We start from the raw sequence: 27,579 nt of genomic DNA on the forward strand, positions 1-27,579 counted from the left end.
TTGATCTGAGTTCAACTGGTTGCAATCATGAGGTTGAGGGGCCTTCTTCCTTCTATTGTATGTAAGTATCTCTTTCTCTTGTTTACTGGAACCTTCAGAAGTATCAGCCGAATCTGGAGAAGCAACTGGCACAGTGGAAGTCTCACTAGGTTGACCCGGAATGTTATAGCTAGTAGTAGTGGAAGGTGCTGAAATGGGAACAAAAAGGAAGGGAGAATGAGAATCCTCTTCCAACCCACTACTCTCCCCCTGAAGAGGATTCTGAGAAGACTCGAAATAGGGTTGAAACTCAAAAAAGACTACATCCCTGGTAACATATTTTTTCTTGGAGACAGGATCATAACACTTATACCCCTTCTGCGTAGGAGAGTACCCCAAAAATATTCCCTTTGTAGCCTTAGGATCCAGTTTGGTCTTCTTTGGATCTTTCATATGTATGAAGCATGTACAACCAAAAACCCGCGGGGGAAGAGGAAATTCTGGAAGAGTGGGACACAAAACAGAGAAAGGGGTCTTCATACCCAGTACCTTAGATGGCATCCGATTTATCAGGTATGATGCAGTGAGAACAGCTTGAGACCAATATTGCTTGGGCACATTGTGCTGGAAAAGAAGGGCTCGAGCTGTCTCCAATAGATGTCTGTTCTTGCGCTCAGCGACCCCATTTTGCTGAGGGGTGTAAGCACACGATGATTGATGTAACATGCCTGCATCTTCCATGAATGAGTTCAGGGATCTTTCAAAGTATTCGGCTGCATTGTCTGAACGGAATTGCTTGATCTTTTTATCAAATTGTGTTTCAACCATCTTGCAAAACATCATAGTTATCCGGGGAACTTCTTCACGTCCTTTCAATAGATAAATCCAAGTGCACCGAGAATAATGGTCAATAAAACTGATGAAGTAACGGAAGCCATCAATGGAAACAATGGGTGAAGGACCCCAAACATCAGAATGAACCAAGTCAAAAGGGGCTTGAATTTCATTACTAGAAATTGGATACATTGATCTACATTGTTTTGACATTTGACACACATCACAAATTAAACTTTGACTCGAAATGCCCTTACATAATTCGGGAAACAACATTGCTAAGGAAGAAAAGGACAAATGACCTAGCCTAGCATGCCACAAGTGCAGCCTAGCTATTGACTCCACACTCTCCAGACTAGTAGTAGAAGCTTGCATGGCTGAGCTGACATCTTCATCAAAGTAGTAGAGGCCCCCATACTCATGACCACTCCCAATCGTTCTCCTCGTCAATCTGTCCTGGAAGACACAATGAGAAGGAAAGAAAGTTATACTGCAGTTCAAGTTTTTTGTAAGCTTTGAAACAGACAACAGATTTGAGGTAAGACTAGGAACATGTAGGACTGATTTAAGAGAGAGATCCTTGCTTAGGTCAACCACCCCCTTTCCAGAGATGGTGGGGAGGGACCCATCAGCTACTCTCATCTTATCCTGGCCAGACAACAAATGATATGTGGAGAATAAGGAGGACATATGTGTCATATGGTCAGTGGCTCCGGAATCAATCACCCAAGAGGTAGAGTTAATGGAACTAGATGCACTAAATGCAGAGGCTGTACCTGATTTGGCAAGAGAGGTGGAAGCTAAAGAATTGTTCTTCAGACGGACTAATGCCCGACTGAGAATCTCTACCTCACTAGCTGTGAAGCCCAAAGTACTTGGTCCAGAGGAGTCGGCAGCCTGCCTTGCGGTGGAAGATGACACTGTCTGAATACTCTGTGAGTTGTCACTACTGTTGTTGGTGGCAAGATTCCCACTTGCTGTGTGGCCCTTCTATTGCCTTTTGTCCTTTCTCAGAGCAGCTGGCTTCAGATGAGGGTACAGGACCCAACATTTCTCCTTTGTGTGTTTCTCACCACCACAATGTGTACACTTGAGGGACTTCTTGTCTGAAAATCTATTCCCCTTAGTGGAGACTAAGGCTGAATGCTCTCCAGGTTGTTCTGTTGACTGTGTCTGGGAGTCAACTTGCATCTCCTTTCTCCTTACTTCTTCATTCCTCACCAGGTAGTAGACATGGTGAAGCTCAGGTAATTCATCTCTCCCTAGAATTTGTGACCTTATACCTTCATATACAGGGTCAAGACCCGCCAGAAACTTGAAGGCTCTGCCCTCCTCAATCTGCTTATCATGCCTCCCCTTATCATTAGCATTTTCCCAATCCAAAATCAAATGGTGGTCAAGCTCTTCCCAGAGGCCTTCCAGTGTTGCAAAGTAGGTTGCCACGGACATGTCTCCTTGCCTTAGGGCTGCAATGTCTTGGTTCAGCCTGTAGATTCTAGCATTGTTCTTTTTCTGGCCATATGTCTTAGATACTTTCTCCCAAATTTTAGCAGCTGTGGGGAAGTGATGAACAGTTCTGGCCACCCTAGGAGTCATAGAGGCCAGCAACCAAGACATGACTGTGGCATTTTCCTTACGCCACACGGTGTATTCAGGACTGCCAATTTCTGGTTGTTTCTTGTCTCCATCCAAATAGCCAGTGAGGTCACGAGAGGTAATAAACAGTCTTGCTGAGACAGACCACTCTCTAAAGTTATACTCATCCAATAGCACACTTGTAATCTGCAAGCTATGCAGATTAGGGTTCTCCAGGTTTGAAGACCTTATAAGAGGTCTGTTATCTTTAGAAGAAACTTCACTGGATAGTGATGACATCCTAACTTCGGTCAAGGAGTTGTTTATAGTACTGTTGGTGGTTCTGGTTAGGGCTGGCCGAAGTAGTCACAGAGTTCACAGTGCTGATAGCACACAGATAGGCTTCACCTCAGAGTTCACAGTGCTGGTAGCACACCGGATCGGCTTCACTTGGACTAAACCAGTTCGGGTACAGCAGCAAGAAAAAAATTCTGTAACTGAACCAGTTCACAGAGCTGGAGTAGGGCTGGTAACCGACCTGGAAATGATCAGTAACTGAAGTCGCCACAGTCTTGTAAAGGTTTTTCTGAACCAGTTCTGATGCAGGTTCTGATTAGCTGAAGTAACCTTAGCAGGTCCTGACAGCTCGCAACACAGTTTCAGACTTGCCGAGACTGTCACAGTTCTGAAGCAGCTCTGTTACAGCAGCAAAAAATGTTCTGGGCTGGTAACCGACCTGTGCTATGTAGACTTCACTTTGCACTTCGAGTACTGCTACTGTAAAGGGAGTTTCCCTCCTTACAGACAACACTAGGACTGCTGAAATCAGTCCTCAACTAGGTCTGTCCTATACAGACCTCTTCTTAGCAGCCGAATAGCTGCTAACTACTAGAAACTAGTAGGACTCCAGCTTCAGGGTCTTACCTCCCTTGCGCCCTACAACCAAGGGAAACCCTAGGTCGAACCTTGTGTTGTTCTCCTGCAACCCTAGGGTTTCACAGCAGCAACCCAGATTAAAAAAAAGGTGAACTACAGCAAGAAAGATGAGATGGCGTCGGCAGTAACCAGGAAAGTGCTCAATGCTCTGATACCATGAAAGCTGAACCACTGTAGTCGAAGTAGCAGAGAAGAGGAGAAGAAGAAGAGATGCTGAAAATGTCAAACTGTCCTAGCCAGTCGACCAGTTCTTTATTTATAGATGAATATAGTACAAGGTACAAGAAATTACTGGGATGCCCCTGATTAATGATGGGACACCCAGATGACTTAAATCATTAAACAGGATTAGGCCCATTAACACAAGCCCAGTTACAAGATAAGTTAAACATAAGAATGGGCTAATAAGAACTCTTATCAGCCGAACATCCCTCTAACATTCTAACAACAACTTATCATCATCATCATCATCATCATCACCCAAGCCTTATCCCAACTATATGGAGTCAGCTAAATGAATCCTGTTTCACCATTCCATTCTGTTTAATGCCATGCCCATTGTTAAATTATGGGAACTTAAATAATTTCTTAATATTTCAACGCATCTACTACTAGCCCTTCTAGTGCCTTCAACTTACAACAGATCACTTCTTATGGGTGCAGTTGATGGTCCTCTATGCATGTGACCAAAACGTCCTAGTCTACTTCCTCCCATTTTACCACCTATTGGAACTACTCCTAGGTTCCTTTGAAGGACTTTATTTCTGATCCTATCCTTTCTAGTTTTTCCACTCATCCATCTCAGCATATGCATTTTCATCACACTTGGTTACAACTTACAACTATTCTTTTTAATCTGGCCAGGAAAAAAAATATTCCTTTTAATCTAAGTGGTATTTTTTTTTGGGAAATTGTCTAAAACTCACCACGAGTTTTCAATATTTCTCTTAAACTCACCACGAGTTTTAAAAATGTCTAAAACTCACCATGTCAGTAAGTTTTTATTTTCCAAAACTCACCTTCCGTTAGTGCACCATTAATGCTTCTTAACAGAGATGTCCATGTCAGCATAAATAACAATTTTCATGACCAAATTACCCTTGAATGGTGAGTTAGAGGAAAAATGGTCTTTTTCAGTTTTCAATTTTCTTGTTTTTTTGCATTTTTAATGTTTTTTATAATTTTTGTTTTTTTACATTTTTCTATTTTCTACAATCTATAAACTTTTGGTGTTTTTCTACAATTTTTATATTCTGATTTTGTTTTTCAATTTCCATAGTTTCTATAATTTGAAAATAATTTTTTATTTTGTTTGCCATTTCTATAACTTTTTATATTTTTTGTAATTTCTATGCTTTTATGTATTTTATATTTGAAAATATTTTTTTGAACTTTTTCCTTTTTTCATGTCTAAATATTAAAATGGTAATATATTAACACCCGTTAACTTATTTTTTATATATTTTTATTTTTCTAGGAAGGTTAAAATGATAATATATTAACACCCGTTAGTCTGTTTCATGTCAAGTTAGTGACATGGTGAGTTTTAGACATTTTGAAAAGTTGTGGTGAGTTTAAGAGAAATACTAAAAACTCATGGTGAGTTTTAAACAATTTCCCTTTTTTTTTATCAGCAAAAAGATTTTATTAATAACAGAGAAATATTGAAATACAATAGTTATAGGTGGAAGAATGCATTAACCCAATCTGCAAACACAACAAAACATTTACAGTTCTGCCCAGTACAAGGTAGATCTATTTGACCCCCGTTTTGCTAGGGTGTCCGCCAACCCATTTGCAGTCCTTTTGACCCAACCAAACTGAGAGTTGAACCTCCTTGCAATTATGTCAATTTCTCTGTATATAAATTTGAGCTTCCAAGGTGCTGATGTGATGTTTTTAGCCCAAGAAATGACCAGTAGTGAGTCTCCTTCTATTTCTAAATCTGTTGTACCAATCTGCTCAGTCATCTTTAAACCTTGTAGTAAATCCAAAGATTCAGCCTGCATTGAGTCACCAATACCTATTGGTCCTGAGAAGAGTGCCACAACTTCACCTAGACGATTTCTAATCACACCCCCCATACCTGCCCTTCCCGGGTTACTAAAGGAACTCCCATCAAATTTAGTTTTAGTTTGTTAAGTGCAGGTGGCTTCCACTCCGCTCTCACAATTTCTTTGGGTAAATCTGATTGTGCTACTTCAGTCCAGCTTCTTAGAATCTCATTCGTGGAGAAGTTTTTGAATAGTTCCATGGTCATCACCCAATGTGCAGTTCTGATTTTTATGGTTTCAATGACTTCCTCCTTTTACTTTTTTCAAAGAGTCTTTGGTTTCTTTCTTCCCATATAGTCCATACCACAGAAGCTCTTGCTGCCTTCCATAAGCACTTTCCTCTTTTCTTTTGTTGCATCCAAAGAGAGAACAAACAATTTCCCAAATACAAGAAACAAAAGAGCAAGATAAGAGTAAGTGGGGTAGGGCTTCACCACAATCCTTACAGAGGACACACACATGAGGAGAGAGGCATTTGTTTGGCCTTCTTTTCTGGAGCACATCACAAGTGTTTACCTTCCCTAGGAACACTTCCCAACAGAAGGCTTGTACTTTAGGAGGGATCGGTTTACACCAGATTTCTCTCACTGGAAAGCTCACCCCCAAAGGATCAGAATGAGTGAGCAAACCAAAGAAATAGGCACAAGAAAATAAACCATTAGGGGTTGGGGACCGAACTCTACCATCAGCTGTAGTTTGATCTAAATAGACCTTCTCAAGGGTTGATAGCAAAAAACAATAGGGACTCACATTTATTTTCCCTTAGCCCCCTTCTAAAGCCAAAGTCCCAAGAGATACCCAAGTCTGAAAGTATGCCAACCCTAGCAATAGGTTTGTTTTTAAGGTTTGCTAAAGAGTAGAGGTCCGGAAATTTAACCTTAAAAGACAAATCCCCAACCCAAAGGTCTTCCCAGAATAAAACTTTATTGCCACACCCAACATCGAAACGGATAAATTGAAGAAAGGTTGGTAGTACCTCAAAGGTTGCCTTCCAGGGGGAATTCGGAGCTGCATTGGAAGCTAGTTTTGGATCCCAACCGTTTTCTGCTTCACCATGAATGCTCTTAATGACCCTGTGCCATAACCTATCTTCTTCACAAGGGAATCTCCACAACCATTTCCCTAGGAAGGCCTTATTTTTCTATAAGATGTTTCCAATACCTAAGCCACCTTGCTCCTTAGGCTTATAGACTTGCTCCCACTTCACTAAATGATCCCTCATTATCTTCTCCAACTTCCTTGCTATTTTCACCGGGATCTTAAAGGTGGAGAGGAAATAGGTGGGTATTTTCCAACTTCCAACATCTAAGTGGTATTTTCCAATCACATAAAACTCCAGATGCACCCCTTCATTTTTCCCATCCTACTCTAATTCTATGGGTGATATCCTCCTCAATCTCTCCCTTGTTATGAACTATTTAACCAATGTAGCAAAAAAGATTACATTGAACTATCTCTTGGTCTCCAATCCTAAGTGTACCTTGATTTGCACTTCCATTATTATTAACTTTACATGCCATATTATCCACAAATTGTGAGAGGCTGCATACCACCAACTAACCTCTTGTCCTTTCTCTTGTTGTATTTGGGAATGGTTTCTTGCTCTGTTTGGGTGTAGGTGGAATCCCCTTGTTAACTTGGACAAATTGTTTGATATATGTTAAGAAGTACAAAGCGAAGAGGCAAGGTTATGTGGAAGTGTACAAGGGCAGCAGTAATTTGGACAATTTGGGAAGAAAGAGAGGAGCAGGGACACAATAATTGAAACATTCACTCTAAAAGTAACACACTGGGTGGATATAATGGAACTGTTCTCAAATTTTATGATGCAAGATATCATCCGGATTCCAGAGTTGGGGGATAGTGGCAGCTTCTTCATCAAAAAACCAAGAGCAAAAAAGGATTGGACACTTGCAGAAAGTGAAGTGCATGGCTGATGTCAAACTTTAATGGAAGCAGCATGGCCGATTTGGGGCCATCTAGAATTGAGGGAGTAGTAAGGGATGAGAAGAAAACCACACATGCACTATACACAGGTCCAATAGGTGAAGGAAATTCAGCAAGGGTAGAAATTTTGGTTTGGCAGCAGTTTTTGAGGTGTAGAAAGTCAAGGAAATGGGGGGTTGAAAATTGATAATTGAATGTGAACTGCAGGTGGTAATTAGTTGGCTAATGAAGGATAAGAAAGTGTTGTAAAAATTAAGAAATGAATTCAGACAATTCAAATGGTACTCAAAAGACAAGCAGATAGAAATAAAATGGGTATAAAGGCCGGCCAACAGCTTTGGCTGATGGGTTGGCTAAATAGGGGGTTAATAGGCAATATGTTTTTGGGATCAAATGTAAAAGAGTAAGGGGATGAGGTTGGACTGACTGTGCTCATATATTTGTATTAACAATTACTCGTACTTGTTGTTCCTAATTAATGAATGAAATTTTATTCTTCATTGCTGATAAAAAAAATGGAAAAAAAAAAATTACATGCCATAAATTCTGTTTTAGTTCCACTTACTTTAAAAACTCTTGTTTCTAATGCATATGCCCATAAGCTTAATTTTGCAATTTGCATTTAATCCTTCATTATTTTCATTAATTAAAATGATGTCATCAGCGAACAACATGCACCACGGGACCTCCTCCTGAATATGTTTAATCAATTCATCCATGACCAGTCCAACATGATCAAAGTACAAAAGATTCCATTCCCCCCACTACCTTGGAAAAGTGGAAACCCCATCTAATAGGGCTATAATTGGATTCAATTCAGATTGATTCCATCTACACCCATATCTGATCTGATTATCAAACCTTTGGATCTGAACCCAATCCAAAATTTGATATGTCAACTCATATCGGATTCAGATTTAATCTGCAGCCATCTTCTCATGCTTAAAATAACAAAAAAATAAAAAATAAAATAAAAAACAATTACTTTTAACTTCTACATGTATAATAAATGTATATAAAATATAAGATATTAAATAGATCAGTTGTAAACTTTATATAATTGTAGATAATATTTATTCATACATAATTATACTACATATATAAAAAATAATAATTTTAATCAAACTTGGTTTTTAATTGGACCAGATGGGTTAAATCCACATCCAATCAATTATTAATAAGATGCAAGTTCTAGCATCCAAGTCCAGGATAATTGGATTCAGTGTCGAAACAGGTATCAGACTTTGACAGACCTGGGTAGCCAACTGAGCATCCATCAAAATCAAGTTTGATTGTGAGTAATCAGAATCCTAGTAGGCTAGTGTGAAGAGTCCTGATGTTGTATGGTATTACTGTAGTCTCTGTTGTATGCTTCACATGCTACATTTTCTTTGTTTCTTTGTTTTCTTCTTCCTTAGCCCTATAAGAATTTTTCTGTAATTGTACATACTTTCATATATATATATATATATATATATACTACTAATAAAAGAGCGAATAGCCCCATTTTCTGGACTTTTCATTAGACATTTTCACCCCTTATCTAAGCAACATACAACGGGCATCAAAAAGGGCATATATGTCCTTTACTCTCACTCCAAAAACTGCCCACTTGTAACTGTTCAAAAACTGTCCACATATAACAGTTAAGAAACTGCCCACTTATAACTGTTCAAAAACTGTCCACATATAACAGTTAAGAAACTGCCCACTTAATTGTCTTGGAGATACTGTCACGTGCAAATGCATGTATATGCAGCTAGGGCCAAGAAATAGTTAACCACTCTGAAGGAAATGAATCAAGTGCTGTAACATTTGTCTTTTGGACTTCTTATTTAAATACACAACAACTTACATTTTTATTAGTTTATTTAGGCTTCTTTCATTTTAATCAATAATATGCTTTCTGTTAGTTTTGCTTGTGCAGACCTGTTAGTTAACTCTGACAATCAGGTAGAAGGATCTATGGGTCAACATCCAGTTATAATACTGATCCATGAAAAAAGGGTTTTCTTTCTGTAGTAACACATGAATTATCAATATTGGAAGATGAAGAATCCTTGCAGAAATCAATAAGAAATAGAAAGGACCTGGAATCTCTGTGCTCGAGGGCTCATTCCAAGCTCACTGCAACTGCAAGGACACGATAATCTGTACTGATCCTGCAAAAAGCAATAAGGTACACCAGAATTTATCAAAGGAAATATTGAAATTTCTACATGTAATTATTAAAGCTCAGACAACTGGAAAAAAATGTATGGAGCTGAATGAAACCCAAATCTTGAGGAAAACATTTATTAACTTAACAATTGACGAATCCTATATAAAGCCATTGATCCCTCTAGTCATGAGAATCTACATATTTTCTTCAGTTCAGTAACTATTGTGGGTAGAGATTAGGTATTAATTCTACAAACTTATATTGAACCCATGATTGTTAGTGTCAATCTGACATGTAAATCACCCACCAGGGAAGAATTTCATAGAAAACCAAGAAAATACCTAATATACTGGGAAATCTCAGTATGAAGAGAACAAAACTCAGTGCAAGCCAGTGTTTGTGAAGAATAGACAGATCACTGGTCAAACTTTAACTGTGAACGAATGCGTGGAGCATGGCTTAAAATGTCCCTAATTTCCCTAATATTTCCACAACATATTTCCATTTCCATGGGTAGCAACAGGAAATTTTACTGGAATCGACATTTCCCCAATGAACACTACCAATACTATGTGGAGTACAAGAGATACTTTCCATGGCATACTTCCATTTCCACTTCCATGGGTAACAACATGAAATTTTACTGGAATTGACATATTCCCCATTGAACACTACCAATACTATGTGGAGTACAAGAGATAGTATTATAACATAAGTTGGTGACAATATTGTAGGTATGTGAAGTAGAAAGTTATTGTCCACCTAACTTATATGATTACCACTTTGAGTTAACTCAATATTCATTTCAAATATGAAGTTAAATATTAGTTTTGGTTGTGCAATAGATTATTTGGTTAATCTATTACAACCATTTACATTTTCAATGAGTTTAAGTTTTGATTTAACTCATTCTATCATGAAGCTCTGAATCTTAAGGTTTATAGGGAAACTTTAGAATATATTCTTTTGTCTATAACCTTAGTTTCTTATCTTTGTTTAATGATTTAGAATATATTCTTTTGTCCATAACCAAAAACTGTTGATTTGATCAGCAACCGCTGACCTAGGCGGTCGAACAATCGGCCTGTTCAACACAATCAACGGTTTTTGGATGTTTTGTTGTTTTAATTATTATTTTATTTTTTTATCTTTTAAATTGTGACAAGTTGTTTGTTCGCACCGAGCAATCAAACAGCTGACCCAGAAAATGGTGGCCAAAATGGTTTTTGAAACATTGGTGTAAGCGAATTTCAAGGTGCACTAGGACTTGTCAAGGTGGATTTCTTCTCTGCTCTAAGAGGAATTAGACAGGGGTCCTTTTTACCCTAAAAACAACCGTCCTTGGTAGTTTAATCACTAGAGCGGATTCATGAAACTTAGTGTTGGGATAGAGGATTGGTAGGGAAGGCATGTCTATCATTCACCTACAATTTGCAAATGATACTATTCTGTTCTGTGAAGGAGGTAATTTGAGGTGGATTAGGAATGTAAAATTTGTATACAACTTTTTGAGCAAATGTCAAATCTAAAAGTGAACTATGATAAGTGTTGTATAGCAATAATCAACATGAAAGGTAGAGAGGTCTTAGAATGTGCAAGTGCAACTATTTTGGGTTGTGTGGTATCTCAGTGGCCTTTGAAGTATTTGGGCCTAAACTTGCTAGACAACCCAAAGGCTAGTAGCTTTTGGAACCCTACCATTGAAAGATTTTCCAAACAATTTACTTCGTGGAAGAGAAGTTATCCATTTTTAGACGGTAAGATTACTCTAATTAGATCTACTCTAGTGAACTTGCCTTTGTATTATTTGTCTATTTTCAAGATTCCAGAGAGAATGAATAGAAAGTGGGAAAAGGTAGTCAGGGATTTCCTATGGGAACTAGGGGAGTAAAATAAGGATCATAGGGTAAGTTGGGAGATGATCTGCAAAAGTAATTTGTAATTTCCTTCTTGTTCTCTTGGGGAGAGTTAAGTCATTTTATCTGTCCCCAGAGTGTTGTATGTAATCCTGTTTTTTAATAATATGAGTTTCTATTATTGATAAAAAATGACCTGCAAAAGAAGGTTGGTGTTCTTGTTATTGGGAAAATTCAGAAGAAAAATGTGTCACTGTTAGGAAAATGACTATGGAAGTAACCATTATACAGGGATAAACTATGAGCTAAGGTGGTAATAACCATTCATGGGCTTGTGGCTAAATGGTGGGATATTGAGATTTTGGCTAGGGAAGATTCTCCATGGAAGGCCATTCACGCTGTTCTACCCTCCTTACCTTTTATCAAGTATGACCTTATAGTCTAGGAACTTCATTAAACTCTAGGAGAATGTCAAACTCGTCTATGAAAGACCAATTTCCCTCACTGTTTGTCCATTCAAATTACAAGGATAAGCCTATTTCCACCATCATCCCTTCCAATTCAAGAACCAGGTTTGATTGGAACTTGGGTTTCAGGAGTAGTTTAAGAGATTCTGAATTAAGCAATGTATGGCCTTGCTTCAAATCCTTGATGGGGTATTTTTAGACCCTTTTAAAACGGGATAGCCAAGTCTGGACCTTCTTCCTTTCCTGTCAAGGAGGTCTGGAGTAAGTCTATTCCTCCCAGGGTTGTGAGTTTTTGTGGGAAAACTTTCTTAGAAAGAATTAATACCTCAATTTGCTCCAAAGAAAAAGACCAAATTGGTGTTTATCCCACAATAGGGTGTTCTCTGCAAAGCCAATGGTGAGACTTGCTATCACTTATTAATCCCCTACACCTTTGTTAACTATATTTGTGAATGGTTTCTCCCTTTGTTTGGGTGTAGGTGGACTCCCCTATCAGATGTACAAAGCCTATTTGCTTCTACAACATTTAATTAGCCAAGGAAAAGAGGAGGAATAATGTGGAAATGCGCAGGAACAATTGTTTGCTAGACTTATATGGGAAGAAAGGAACTCAAGAATTTTTTCAGGTGAGGAGTAGAGAAGTAATTGTTGAAGCCATCATTACCAAAGTAATCTATTGGTTAAAGTCTTTGAACTATTTGATGAGACACCAACTGCTGAATTGTTCAGAAGTTGAAAAGAAGTGACAAATTCAGCACCTCTTAAGGCTGTCATAAATCCTGGTTGGTCTCCACCAACCAATGGTTTTATCAAACTTAACTTTGATGGCAGTACCACGGTAGTGTGGCAAATCCAGATCCCTCAAGAATTGGAAGTGTTTCAGAAATGAGGACAAAATAATTGCTCTCTTCTCAGGTCCAATTGGTCTAGGAGACTCTTTAAGGGCTAAGGATTATAACTGTAATGGATGGTGTGCAGAAGGCTAAGGATATGAATATTAGAAAGTTGGCTACTGAAGGTGTCTTCAAGAGCCCATTTGGGAGGGCTTCTGTGTTGGTTGAGCTACGTTGATCGAGCTGCTTCGGAGAAGCTACGTGATATAGCTTCATTGGAAAGTGGACTTTGCAGCTACTGTGAGTGTAATTCCAGCTTCCCAGATTTTTACCAAACACAGCTCATGGAATTCCAGAAGCTGGGTCGTGAAAGCCCTCCCAAACAGGCATCAAGTTGGTGATGGGGTGGCGGCAAAAGGAGGAAACTGGTCTTTTGATTTATAACAAATAGAAAAGAGATTCAAATGGCTAACAGATGACATGGAAGTTCGACAGCAATGGATCAAGAGAAGTGTTAATGTTGATCAGTGTTTAAAAAGCACAAGGCACAAAAAAAAAAAAGCAAATGACAAATTTGCGTCTGAGACACAAGGAGCAGGGCGAGGCGCACACCTTTTTGAAGCAAGGAGCAATATTGCAAAAACAAATCAAAAGAAATGTAAAAATAAAAAAAATATATATTAAACATAATATTGTTTAAAAATATAAACTTAAATTTTAAAATAAATGTTTAAAAAACTATTATCAAAAACTAAAATACATAAACATAACATGTAAAACATATTCAAATGAAAATTTAAAAATAAAACAAACATAAAACATATTCAAGCATGTAAAACCCTCGACCTCTTTCTTTTACTAAGGGCATTAGTTCAAAAAGAAAATGTGATGCAAAACATTTTGCATTGCTGATTCTATGAGCTGCCTTTGTACCTAGCCCCTTCAGGCAAGCCCAAACAAGTCCATGTTAGAGTCTTAAATTCTTAATCTCTACACGTACAAAAATAAAGACTTTATAACTTTAATTGCCTTTTGAGAAGATATTTTATTAGAATGAATGAATGAAGAACATTAACAAATAGGGGGTTCTTAGAGTTCCAATGAGTTTGCTAATGTTGTTCATTCATTCATCCTAATAAAATATCTTATTAAAAGGCAACTAAAATTATAAAATCATTTTTTTGTGTAGGGATTATTGTACAGGAAGAAGAGAGAAAGGGAGAAAGGAGAGGAGAGATGAGAGGACTGAGAGCCCAAAAAGATACTGCAGGCGGCACAGTATGCTATATTTATGCTAGGGTGACAACAACTAAACATAAAGAAAAGGAAAAGTACAATAGTACCCCTACGGTACTATAGATATACAAAATAACATCTGTTAACACTCCCCCTCAAGTTGGAGCATAGATATCAATCATGCCCAACTTGTCACAAAGATCATGATGTCTTGAGTGTAGTCCTTTTGTAAAGATGTCTGCAAGTTGGTCCTCAGAGCTGACATAGGGAGTACACACTTCGCCTGTGATGACTTTCTCTTTGATAAAATGCTTGTCGACTTCGATGTGTTTTGTTCTATCATGTAGCATTGGGTTAGCAGCAATGTTTATGGCTGCTTTGTTATCACAGAATAGGGTCATAGGCTTGTCCACTTGAAAACCCAACTCACTCAACAGATTCTTTATCCACATACTTTCAGCCACTCCATGAGCCATTGCTCGATATTCAGCTTCAGCACTGGATCTAGCCACCACACTTTGCTTTTTACTTCTCCACGTAACAAGGTTTCCTCCTATAAAGGTGCAGTAGCCACTAGTAGACTTTCTGTCATTTAGAGATCCAGCCCAATCTGCATCAGTATACACTTCAACTTTCAAATGCCCGTGTCTTTGAAACAATAAGCCAGCACCTAGAAACCTTTTAAGATATCAGAGGATTCTTTCTGCTGCTTCAAGATGAGTGGACATAGGTGCATGCATAAACTGGCTAAGGACACCAACAGCATATGCAATGTCTGGGCGGGTCATAGAAAGATATAACAATCTCTCTACAAGTCTCTGAAACTGTTTCACATCCTTGATAGGTTCACCTTGGTTGTCACCTAATTTATGGTTGGGATCAATGGGAGAGTCAACTAGCTTCACTCCCATTTTTCTAGTGTCGTGGAGTAAATCTAGGACATACTTCCTTTGGGAAATGAAGATACCCCTTTTTGAGCGGGCAACTTCAATTCCAAGGAAGTATCTTGGAGGCCCTAGATCCTTTACTTCAAACTGTGTGGCAAGAAAACTCTTCAGCCTCTGGATTTCATCCTTCCAGTCACCAGTGACAATTATATCATCAACATATACTATCAAAGCAACAATTTTACCTTCTCTTTTCACAAACAGTGTGTGATCAGATTGACATTGCTTGTATCCTTTCTGCTGAACCGCAACATGGAATCTGCTGAACCAGGCTCTTGGTGATTGTTTCAGCCCGTATAAAGACTTCTTCAACTTGCACACCTTCTGTTCATTGCCTTGAGCCTGAAAACCAGGGGGTTGTATCATGTAAACTTCCTCTTCAAGATCGCCATTCAAGAATGCATTCTTGATATCAAGCTGATGTAGATCCTAGTCCAGGTTAGCAGCAAGAGAGAATAGAACTCTAATGGAGTTCATCTCGGCAACAGGAGCAAAAGTCTCTGCATAATCAACTCCGTACACTTGTGTAAACCCCTTTGCCACTAAACGAGCTTTATACCTCTCCACCGTGCCATCAGTCCTATGTTTGACGGTGAACACTCATTTACATCCAACTGGATCCTTTCCCTTAGGAAGATGTACAAGTTCTCATGTGCAATTTTTATGAAGGGCATAAATTTCTTCCTTCATAGCATTTGTCCATTCAGGTACTAAAAGAGCTTCTGCCACATTCTTAGGGATAGGGACACTGTCAATGGAAGTAAGAAATGCATGAAAAGAGGGTGAAATGTTTTCATAGGAAACAAAGTTGGAAATGGGGTGTTTAGTGGTGCACGATCTAACACCTTTCCTGTGAGCAATAGGACGGTCAAGGTCATTAGCAATAGAGGTATCAATTGTAATGGGGTCAGGGACATCATTGGAAACCAAGGTACCTGAGTGAGTATGATCCGCCCCCGAGGAGTTTGATGGCACTGGAGGTACAGCTTCTAGATTCTCCACAGCTCTTGAATTTGGTTGGCCTTTGCGACGACGGAAGAAGACACGAAAAAGCAGAGGATCAGGAAGAGGAGGGAGCTGAACCAGTTTCTCCTCATTCCTACACTCCCCCTGAGGAGAAACAGGGAAAAAAGGCTCATTCTCAAAGAAAGATACATCCATGGAAACATAGAATTTCCGAGAAACAGGATCAAAACAACGGTATCCCTTCTGAGTGAAGGAGTACCCCAGGAATATGCAAGGAATAGCACGAGAATCCAATTTCCCACGAGTGGGAGACAGATTTTGGACAAAGCACTGACAACCAAATACGCGAGGAGGAATGGGAAGAAGGGGAGCCTTAGGGAAGAGAAGCTGATGTGGGGCTTTGCACTCTAACCAACGAGAGGGCATACGGTTAATGAGGTAGGTAGAACAAAGGACAGCTTCAAGCCAAAAACGTTTGGGGACATTCATATGGAGTAGTAAACCCCAGGCCACTTCAAGGAGATGTCGGTTCTTTCGTTTAGCAACACCATTTTGTTGTGGTGTTCAAGCACAAGAGCTACGGTGAAGTGAACCACGCGAAGCAAAGAATTCCATGAGATCACTATGAAAATACTCTTTCGCATTATCTGATTGAAAAATTTGGATCTCAATTTGAAATTGAGAGAAGACCATCCGCTGAAAATCTTGGATAATTTTTTGTACTTCCTCCCTGATTCGCATGGGATATACCCAAGTATATCTAGAATAATCATCAATGATGGTAATAAAATACTTGTAACCACTCTCAGATGGTAAAGTAACAGGGCCCCACACATCAGAATGAACAATGTGAAAAGGAAATTCAGATTTACTATTTTTGGGAAGAAAATGAGTTCTACAATGTTTACTCAATTGACACGTTTGACAAGAGAAATCTGAAACGGACACTGACTTAAACAGATCTGGAAACACAACTTTCAAAGACTCAAAAGACAAATGACCAAGGCGACAATGCCATAAATAAACTTGACTCTTACAGCACTGACTCATAGACTCTGTAACATGAAGACCAGCCTTATTCTCCAGCACGTAAAGTCCATCAACCATACGTCCTCTACCAATCATCCTTCCCGAGGCCAAATCCTGGATCACACAGTAAGAAGGGAAAAAGGTCACTGAGCAGTTTAAGGAATTCGTAACACTACTAACAGAGAACAAATTAATGGGAAATTTTGGAACATGTAAAACATCAGAGAGGGTAAGGCCAAGGGGAAGAGAGACGGTTCCTTGACCAACTATGGAAGCATATGTACCATCAGCTAGTCTCACCTTGTCTCTTCCAGAAAGGTGATAGGTTTGAAAGTAAGAGGACGTACCAGTCATGTGTTTTGACACTCCAGAATCAATGATCCATGGAGAATCAAGGGTATGAGAAGCAACATGGAAAGTTGTGGCAGAGTTACCTGAGGTAGACGCAAATGAGGATGAGGAAGGAGCATCCATCTGACGAATTGCTCTACCATAGAGCTCTAAATGGTCACGGAAGGAATTCATAATATCCTCCCTTGGGTCAGATCCAGATGTTTGAGTCACAGTATGGATGGGGGGCTGAATCTCTCGAGTAGCCATGTTGGCCATAGTGTGTATCTTTGTACCTTGTTGTCCTGACCTTTTATTCACATCTGAACTTTGCTTCTTATTCAGATCTTGAGCCCATTTCAGCTTTCCAAGAAGATCCCAGCATGTATCTCGGGTGTGTCGGGGCTTCTGGCAACGAGTACACCACAATTTATCTTTGTCATCCATTTTTTTCTGAAGATCTCCTTTCTTGGAAGAATTTCCTCCACTAGTAGTAATACTCCCTTTTGCGGCCAACACAACTGCATCTCCACCAGAACTGTTCATCAAATTCCTACTTTCTTCAGATTGTACAAGAGCATAAACTTCCTGGACTGATGGATCTGGACCCTGATAGACTCATATGTAGGGTTCAAACCATGTAAGAAAGAAAACACTCTCTACTGGGAGACGAGTTTTTTGTACAGCTTTGCATCTTCATCAAACTTCCATTCCACACTCTGATAATGATCCAACTCCTTCTAGACAGAAGTCAAGTCAGAGTAATATACAGATAGACACCTCTCCCCCTGTTTACAAGTAGACGATTCTGCCTGTAGTTGGTAGATTTTTGCATAGTGTTGCAATTCCGAATATGTTGATTTTGTTTGTTCCCATATCTCATTTGCCGTTTCAGCCCACATGAAATTCCTCCTTATTTGAGGTTGCATAGAGACTAAAATCCAAGACATAACCATGCTGTTTTTCTGATTCCATCTATCATGTTCAGCACTCCCAGAGTGTGGTTCTTTTATTCTCCCATTAATATAACCTATCTTGCCCCTTGCAGTGATGTACAGCTTGATCCCTCTTGACCACTCTAAATAATTTAAACCATCGAGAGGGACAACAGTCATGGGAAAGGATAGGTCCACACCCCCCACTCATTCCATTCAGCGTTGAGGAAACTCCGGATGTAGCAGAATCTTCACCACTCATGATTTCAGATTCAGAAACAACACTCAAAAGAGGAACACAGCCTCAAAAAATTGTTACAGAAGGTACCAGCCACTTCCAGACCTTCAGGCCACCAAAAAGCTGCTGTTGCAGCACATAAACAAGGTCCTTACGACCTACGGTTTCACAGGGATCAAACGACCACACAAAAAGAAGGAAAAGAAAGGGGTGCAGCTCACCTCACATCCAAGCAGCAGACCTAGTACAGGTCCAGCACAGGCACACGACCAGAAAGGAGAAGAGAGTAAACAAAAGGTACTTCAGTCGAACATCAGGACAGCCGAACAGCAGATGAGAACAAAGTAAAAAAAAAGGTTACTTCAGTCGAACATCAGGGCAGCCGAACAGCAGATGAACAGCAGATGATAACTTCTGAAAGTCTGTCACCCTCAAAACAAAGTCTTCTACATGTTGGAAGAGGAAAAGACAGACTGCTCAACCTCACCCTTCAGACCTGGACGTCCTACTTTGATACCATGTTGTACAGGAAGAAGAGAGAAAGGGAGAGAGGAGAGGAGAGACGAGAGGACTGAGAGCCCAAAAAGATACTGCAGGCGGCACAGTACGTTATATTTATACTAGGGCGACAACAACTAAACATAAAGAAAAGGAAAAGTACAATAGTACCCCTGCGGTACTATATATATATATATAAAATAACATCTGTTAACAGGGATTAAAAACTTAAGACCCTAACATGGACTTATTTGGGCTTGCCTCAAGGGGCTTGGTCAAGGGTGCCCCTGGCCCAGCTGCTAGGTTCAAAAGAGAACAAAATGTGCAAGGTGAATTTTAAGGTATGGTGGATTTTAATGTTCAAAAAAGAACAAAGTGTTGTGCCTCAGGCATAGGCAAGGTGCAGTTTTTAGGTATGTGTCTAGGCTTGCAAGCTCGCCTTTTAATCACTGTTGCTGATGTATTGGCAAAAAAAGGGGCGGGTAGATATCAAAACAAGGGGGAGTTTGGACCCTCAGGTGGGACTAGTCAGCATGAAAAAGACAATGGAACCAGAGACATCTCTGAAGTGAGAGCTCCAGATAGAAGTCTTAGAGATCAGAAGGAGAGGGATGGAAGATTTCCTATTAAAAAATTGGTGGAGAATGAAGTTGAGATTGGTAAAAATCTTGGCTTGTTTTTCTGGGGAGGCAAGGAGCTTTCTAAGAAGGCGTTTGAAGAATATGAGAGGAAGAGGGAGGAAGAGAGGTTGAAGAAAGTGGCAGCTGCAAAAGGAGAAGTGGGATGAAGATGATGACAGGCAAGAGGAAATGTTTGAGGAGGAGGATTAGGAGTTTGTGTGTCTAGATTCTGAGAAGTGTTGGAGATTGTCGAGGTGGGTGAAGGTGGCCAGATCTGGAGCTTTTGTCTCTCTGTTTGAATGTCTTTGTATTCTGGTTTTTTGGATGTAAGCTGTTTTAGTGTCTCTCTTCTCTCGGGTGATTTCTTATCACCTTTCCTTATCTGCCCCTTTGCCTCTTTTACTTATTTTTCCTTAATAAGTTTTAAAGTTATTTATCAAAAAAGAAAAAAAAATGCATATCCCACCTTGGGGCCCAACATTTCTCCCAGCTGCTTCTCTCATACACACTGTTTTTCACATTATTCAGTGCAATTTTTCATACTCATGGTTTTCCATATCCATGGTGAAACTAAGAGAAAAACTAAAATAGGCTGGGAATAAGTTAATGCTCTGTTAGTTAGAATGGAAGTGAAAATAAGCCATAGATGATTCACAAGATCCACTTCATTGTTTGGCTCTGAAGAAAGAGCTGGGCTGAATCCCAAATTAAACAGATTTTTAGCTGCCTTTTCTTCTGTTCAATTAAAATTTGGGATTCACAGGGGAGCATTAGTCATAATATATCCTTTGGTTTTGATGCTTGCTCCAGGGTTTCAATTTCTGTCCTCTGACTCCAAACACAGACTAAATGAACATTCCAAGAGTTATAAGGTACCTAAGCATAACATTTTATGGTGAGATTCCTAGGTTTTACTATATCTTCATGTTTTCCCCCTCCTTTTGTAACATTGACCTTTATAGTAAGATTCCAAGATTCCTTCCTGATCTAATGCTGCAAACCCAATATCACACTGTTCAATTCATCAAGAGGTCAAAATAATTCCTTTACCACTTTTAGAAGAGATAAGTAATTTAAAGTGTACAAATAGGTTTGAGGCTTGATAAAATAGCAATTAAACAGGGAACACAATAGGGAACATTAAGAAGATTCATTTAAAAACCCCTTCCAGAACTTGGAGAATGACTATATGAAGGACTAATGACTAAACACACAAGTGTACTATGTTTGACATGAGATCCAAGGATGCAAACATGATTAACATTTCTAGTCATTCTCACAAACATAACACAGGAGATGGTAAATGTAATAGAACAACTTGTAAAGGGAAACTTTATATTTTATCATATTAGAAAATGAAACTAGAATGCACTTGTTAGGAGTATCAATCAGATTAGTGGCATCTATCAACAGCAATGTAACATGGACTGCCCTTAATGGATAACGTGTTGTGTTGGAAAATGTGTCCTGAGTCCAACAACACTCCATGGATCTTGAGTTGAGGTCACTTCAACATAACATTTCCTTTTTATCTCCTAGCCCAGTGGCCTATTGACATAAATGAGAAACTAATCTACAAGATGAATACATTTTTTGTATCAAATATCAGTTAATAACAAAAGCAACACTTTTTAAAATATTTCAGAAGAAGAAGAAGAAGAAGAAGAAGAAGATGGAGAAGGGAGTTCAATTATCTCCTCTCACCCCTCACTAATTCTTTTATTAATCTTCATTAACTGGGTTAATTACAAGTCTGCCCTTAAGTGGGCGGCCAGCTAAGCAAGGACTTTGAAAGAACTTATAAAAGAGATTAACAGGCCCATTAACATACAAAACAAATAACATACTACTTAAACATAAAATCAGATACTAGGGCCCATTAGGCCCAGTCTCTCTACACTCCCCATCAAGCTGAGCATAGATGTCAATCATGCCCAGCTTCCTTATATAGTGTGTCAGTTTCCCTTTTGGAACACCTTTGGTCAAAACATCAGTCAACTACTCTTCTGAAGAGATAAATAGCAAGCAAACTTCCCCTGAAGCAACTCTCTCCCGTAACCACAATGTCATCAACATAAACAATCAGAAAAGTCACCAAGGAGTTACTTCTTTTTAGAAACAAAGTATGGTCAGATTGAATTTGTGTGCAATCAAAGGAGACAAGGGCAGCTCTGAATCTCTCAAACCATGCTCGATTGACCAAACAAAAATCAAAAAACAAGGTTTTCAATCTTTATAGATCTAAAGGTCCCAAAACTAGGGTTTCACTGCACTCGACTTTCAGGAAGAAAGAGAGAAGTACCCGCTCCTAGCAAAGTTTCCCAAACCTCTTCCAACTACAATCGCCCACTTCTAGAGATCAAAAGGAGCCCCTCCAAGCCTTGAGCGCCACATCCAAACAGTCTCTTTAACCTATAATTGGAAACTCTCTAGTCGGCTAGGGTTTTGGGCAAAACAATCAGCAGCCCCACTTTCTTGGCAATCTATAGCCAGATTTTGACTCTCCAAACCCTCTACCAACTAGGCAAAAAAGTTCTCTGAATAATTAGCAACGTATATCTCCATGTGCTCTTCTAATCGAAGGGTGTATGGAAAAAGAAAAGGAAACCAAAAGATGAAGAAGACCCTGCTCTAATACCAAGATGTGATTCAGTCCAATAAAAGAACAGTAAAATATTTCAGATTATAGGAGAAAAGAAGAAGAAGAAGAAAAGGATGGAGAAGAAGAGAGAAAAAAGGAGTTTCATAATCTCCTCTCACCCCACACTAATTCTTTTATTAATCTTCGTTAACTGGGTTAATTACAAGTCTTCCCTTAAGTGGGTGGCCAGCTAAGCAAGAACTTATAAAAGAGATTAACAGGCCCATTTACATACAAAACAAATAACATACTACTTAAACATAAAAACAGATACTAGGGCCCATTCTGCCCAGTCCCTCTACATAGGTATAATGTCAGAATTCAAAATAAAGAATTATTTTAATATTATATAATTTTCCATGGACATGCCTGTAAGTCCATGTTTTCTCATCTTGCCAAGCCAGTCTCTTGTACATGTGTTGGATTCTGTAAATCCATGCAACACTAATCAACAGCAAGCATGGATTGAACCTCCCTAGTGTAGTTCAGAAAGGAAAGGAAGAGAAAAAAGGAGGGGAATGAGAAGAAAAGAGAAGAAGAAAGATAGATAGAGAGATCAAGAGAATTTTAAATACCTTGAGCTTTTGGAAATAGCTATCAAGCTCGCTACTGGAACCATCTTTCATTGGGCTTCCTCCTGAGGAAAAGAGCCGCTCCTCACCTGAGCCCTCACCTACCAAAGCTTGCTGCAGGAACACAATAATAAAATTGGCATACTTCAGTTAAACAACTCAATATCATGGAAATGTGAATGTTCAAGTAGAACAGCAACTAATGAAGCAGGACACCCATGGTACCACGTAATACTTCGCATTAGGATCACAAATAATAATATTGAGGGTTCAGACATAAAGTATTGCAACCAACTGGGGATTAACACCAGTTGAACTGGACACAAACTGGTATATCAAGAAAACAAGAAAGTAAAGGCATCCTGTCTTCTAAACGGTTAGAAAAATCATGCAGAAAAAGATCAACAATCAGAAATTTCGCTTAAAAAAATATTCATCTCCAACTCAAGTATAACTCCCTTGATGCCCTATTCATATATATCAAATTAATGTTAAAATATGAAGAACTCTCCAAAGCACCAAAAATCATAAAGTTAATTAATAATATAAGTCTGAGGCCAAGTAGACTTCATAAGCTAAGAAAATAAATTCTATACATTCGAAGTCTCCCTAGAAGAGAGGAACAGGGTAGCAGGACAGGAGGGCGGACAGTTGTATCATAGCCAGACAGAATAGCAGGAGAACAAAGGAGGTAGAATTAATTAAGGGAAAGGTATTAACGGAGGTAGTGAAAAATGGTAAAATGTGGCATGGAAGGGAGAAACAGGATAGGAATCTATTGGTAGAAAAGAAAGGTGAGGGTTGCTAACAAAATGCAGAAGCTAGTGGAAAGAGGGGTTCAGAAGAGCAGGTGGAAGAATGAAATGGTAAAAACACAAGGAATAAGAACTGGTAGGGAGAGATCAAGGGCCCCTCTTCCAACTGACTATATGATTACTTTTATTACCATGCTATTTTGGCATCTAGGGTGGTGCTGTAGTGTTTTCTGGTTACGTACTCATGTTGCAGGATTTTGGTTGCAGTCTGGCCCAGGTTGATTTGGCTTCAATAACTCATGCATATTGGTAGCTGTGTGGTGATTCTCTAATTATGTATTTTGTGGCTTTCTATATCAATATTTCCAATTTTGGATGTTGTAATTGGATTAGAGGTTGAAGTTTATTTCCATTTCCCCCATCTTGCTTTCTTTTTTTCCTTCCTTTCCACTTTCAATAAATCATTATCCATCAATAAAGAATCATGTTATCCATTAAAAAGAAAAATGTAATTTCTTAAATTATTTGTCTATTTATCTATTAATATAACCTTTTCACTTCATTCCAGCAAGGAAGTCTCAAATTTAACTAGATTTAGCAAGGGAGCTTTTCACTTCTTCCACTGGTTTCTCCTTCACAAGGCAAATGCTAGAATAAAGAAGAGGAATCAGGCAAAAGAACAACAAGTTCAAACACTTGTGGTGCCAAATTTGTCCCTGAGGTGAAAGTAGCATGAACGTTGAGTAGCGATAACTGAACACTGAAGACGCAAAGGCAACCACCATTGCTGGGCGTCTGTGGTGTGACAACGCATGAAAGGGTCTTGTTTAAAGATGTTGTTAAGCCATGAGCTTGACCTATGGATAGAGAGTGTCAATTATCAAGTAAGGATGACACATTCCTGATTGAAACATTGGTAGGTAGAGTAGATATGAGGAAATTCTTAGAGGAGTGCTTAGCCAGCAGAATCAAAGGTAAGACTCCAGATGCAACAAGGGTTAAGGAATGGACTTGGGAGGTATGGGGCCCAGTGTCAGAGATGAAGATGAAGAAACTAGTGAAGAGGCATTTCTTTTCATTATCCCCTCAAGGGAGTAAGCAGAGAAGATCCTTCAGGTGGCGCAATGGAAAATTAGAAATAATAGACTATGCTTGATCAATGGAGTGCGGAGTGCCCGTGTGGGTTTCAATATGGACGAACTCTCAATAAAGGACAAGGGGGGAGGAAGTTGTACTGGTTCAAGTATATGACCTACTGATACTTTGGAGCCTGAAAATCATTAAAGCCATTGGAGATCCCTGCATTGGCTTCCTAAGGATGGAAAACTCAGCCGTAGAAGTTGTGACATGTAAAATGGGTGCAGCTGCAGATGATCTAGAGGGGCAAGGTGCCAACAACTGTATGTGTTAAGGTGAGGAAAGTGGTACATTCAATCCACATTTCATCAAAGCTGGAACCACCTATGGAGCCACTATCTCCAGCACTAAGATTTGAAAGACTTTATCTCTGAGTAAATCCACGATTACAGTAAGGGGGAAGCTCTCTGGAATATGGATTCATTAGTGGGATGAACTGTTGCAAATCAGCAAGGCAGGGAGATAAGCAGAGGAAGGAACACAATGAGAGCCCTGGAGTTGCAATTCCTGCTGCCAGAGACCAATGTGAGGAACAGGACGACAAAGCACCAAAGCAGATCACTGTTGTGGCGTTCAAAGCCCCTGAGGAGGTAGTAGATCATTTTGATCCTAGTCACCAAATTTCTAATCAAGTGCTAAGCAGATGGACCATAAAAAGGTGAGGAAGTTCAAAGTTTAAATGGACAAGAGCTAACATCGCTGTAAAAAAGGAGGGAGTTGAAGTCTGTCATAAAAGAATGCTTGCTGGAAATGAACATTACATATTATAATCACTGGGCTGAGCAGAATGTTTGAGTTTATAAATGCAAAAGAAGGCCCACAAAGAATTTGGAATTTTGGACAACCAAAAGAAGGCCTTGTGGAAGCCTAGTAGTCCGTCCACATGTAGAGGACCACAAACCAGCCCAAGAGACTGTAGATAAACCCAGTAGCTCAAAATCAAAGGGACCCCAAGGCCTTAAACATTAATGAAAGGTGGTCACTCCAAAGGGCGGATCAAGATCCTTTGTGTGGTTTGTGTGAAGAGGCAAAGGTTTGGCGATTGATCAAGAAGACTCGTGGAAAGATGAGGAGGCCGAATCCAGCATCTCTAGATCTCCGTGGTTTAAAGGAAGCCCCAGAAAGATCCGAAAACATATACAATTGCAGTTGTGAAAATAGAGGACCAAGCAGAAAATCTGTCACCATTAAGTAAGGTGCAAGGGGTTGGTCTGCAAGGTGGTATGATGTCCCAGTTGAGGTTGAGGATGTAGATGGCTCCTCAGTGTTTTTGCAAGAGTAAGGTGCAGTTAGAGAGGAGTCAATGAAAGAGTCTGTGAATTTGCTCAGATTCAAGGGGAGGAATGAATGCATATCCTGTATTGCAGAACACTTGTAAGGAGGAAGTAATCTTGGGTTGCATGCTATTGAAGATGCTAAAGTTTGGGGAGTTTATAGTTTTTGAGGTACCAAGGCGAGGCTAGGCGACAGGGGGGCGCCTTGTCGCCTAGTCGCCTAGGCGATGGATATTTTTATGTAGAAAACATAGATCCTAGTGTAGTTCCCTAGGTACCATAACCATATTACCTTAATAATTATTCATAATTTTCATAAGAAAAGTATAATGTTCATATTAAAGTATAGAAAATCAACATATTCATGAGAAGAAAAAGAAGAAGTAAAAGAAAATTCAAAAAATATAGGGGCTTAACCCTTATTTTTGTTATAGGAAAACAAGAAAAGAAAAAGTATTGGTAGTAGTAGTAGTAATAGTAGTAGAATATATGGAAGAAGAAAATGTGTTGATTAGACAATTTTATAAAATGCACATCACCCTTGTAAAGGTCAAGTGTTGCAAGAATATTATGAAAACAATATAGTTCAAATTGTTAGCTTCTACAACCTACCAACAAGAGCTTCTTATGTTGTTTTCTTTGTGGAAGAATTCCAAGTGCATCCAGCATTGGCTCATCCAGTTCTACAAAGAACATGCAAGTTTCAATAAGTACGGATAAATAGCAAATAAGAACTAAGGTTAGTAGTTTCAATGTATTACCTTTTGTTTGCAGTAATGTAGCCATCATGTACAAAGAACCTGACACTTGTATGTCACTCCCACTAACCACATATGACCACAACAACTCCCTATATAAAAGAGAACAGTATTAATAAATCGTTATTCATATTCTGAAAGAAAAGGAAAATTAGTTATACCACAACAGTGCAGTAAAACAAAGAATATTCTCATCAAGAAAAGTAGTTCTAGTGATGGCTAGCAGTAACCCAAGAGCTCATCAAGTAGAATATGTGTGTTAACAAATAACAAGTGGAACATTAACATTCAGAGGGAAAATATCTACATATATGTAATATATGTCTCTCCATCGCCACTGCTTTAGGTCTCTAGTGCCAAGGTTCTCTTTCTTTTTCCTTGAACTTGATCCCCCTTGAGTTAAGTCCTTTGCGCTCAGATGGGTTAGATGGCCTGACCCTTTTAGGGTCTTCACCAGTTCAGGTGTGGTCATTTTTGTTGACCCTCCGGTTCCTCCTGGCTCTTCAACTGGAATATACACATGACTCTGGTAGATCTTGACAACTAGGCCCAGCGACGTATCCCAGGCTTCCCCTCTCTACCATGCATTCCTTTATTAACTTGTTTAACTCTTGTATGGATCCCTACCATACGTCTGCTTCTGCCTCATTTGAATTAGAACTTTGAATTATCGGCTCACCTATTTGATCAGGTAAGATCACCTTAGAAATCAAATGGCCATCAACTGACCCTGCTTCTTCATCATTGTTTTGATCCAATGGTTGTTGTTCATCTTCCCCGATCTACCTATTTGAATTCTCCAATCTGTCTACAGTTGCAGATTCCAGCAATTTCATCCTCAACTGTTCAACCTCCTATGAACCTTTTGATTGACTCTTCAGTGCCACCAATGGATCTACAAACACGTCCATTTCTTCCACTTCATAAGCTTTTTTAATATCCTCCCTTATGATTGTCACGGCATTCTTTAACCTCAACAAAAGAAAATGAGCTACAAAATG

At 39.2% G+C, this 27,579-nt stretch overlaps 1 protein-coding gene across 15 annotated transcripts in view; it reads right to left on the reverse strand.

Moving 5' to 3' along the window:
• Positions 1-27,579, reverse strand: part of LOC104611385 (CLEC16A-like protein) — a 138,195-nt gene that overhangs the window by 72,854 nt on the left and 37,762 nt on the right. For all 15 annotated transcript variants that reach the window (XM_088893145.1, XM_088893140.1, XM_088893142.1 and 12 more), the window contains 4 exons: positions 26,582-26,670; positions 26,433-26,503; positions 22,658-22,768; positions 9,416-9,487 (listed from right to left, as the gene is read on the reverse strand). In XM_088893145.1, the coding sequence (XP_088749271.1) occupies positions 9,416-9,487; positions 22,658-22,768; positions 26,433-26,503; positions 26,582-26,670 (343 nt within the window). The remainder of the gene's footprint in view (positions 1-9,415; positions 9,488-22,657; positions 22,769-26,432; positions 26,504-26,581; positions 26,671-27,579) is intronic.

Source organism: Nelumbo nucifera, chromosome 8 (assembly GCF_055504915.1).
Source record: "Nelumbo nucifera cultivar China Antique chromosome 8, China Antique-T2T, whole genome shotgun sequence".
Classification (NCBI taxonomy): Eukaryota; Viridiplantae; Streptophyta; class Magnoliopsida; order Proteales; family Nelumbonaceae; genus Nelumbo; species Nelumbo nucifera.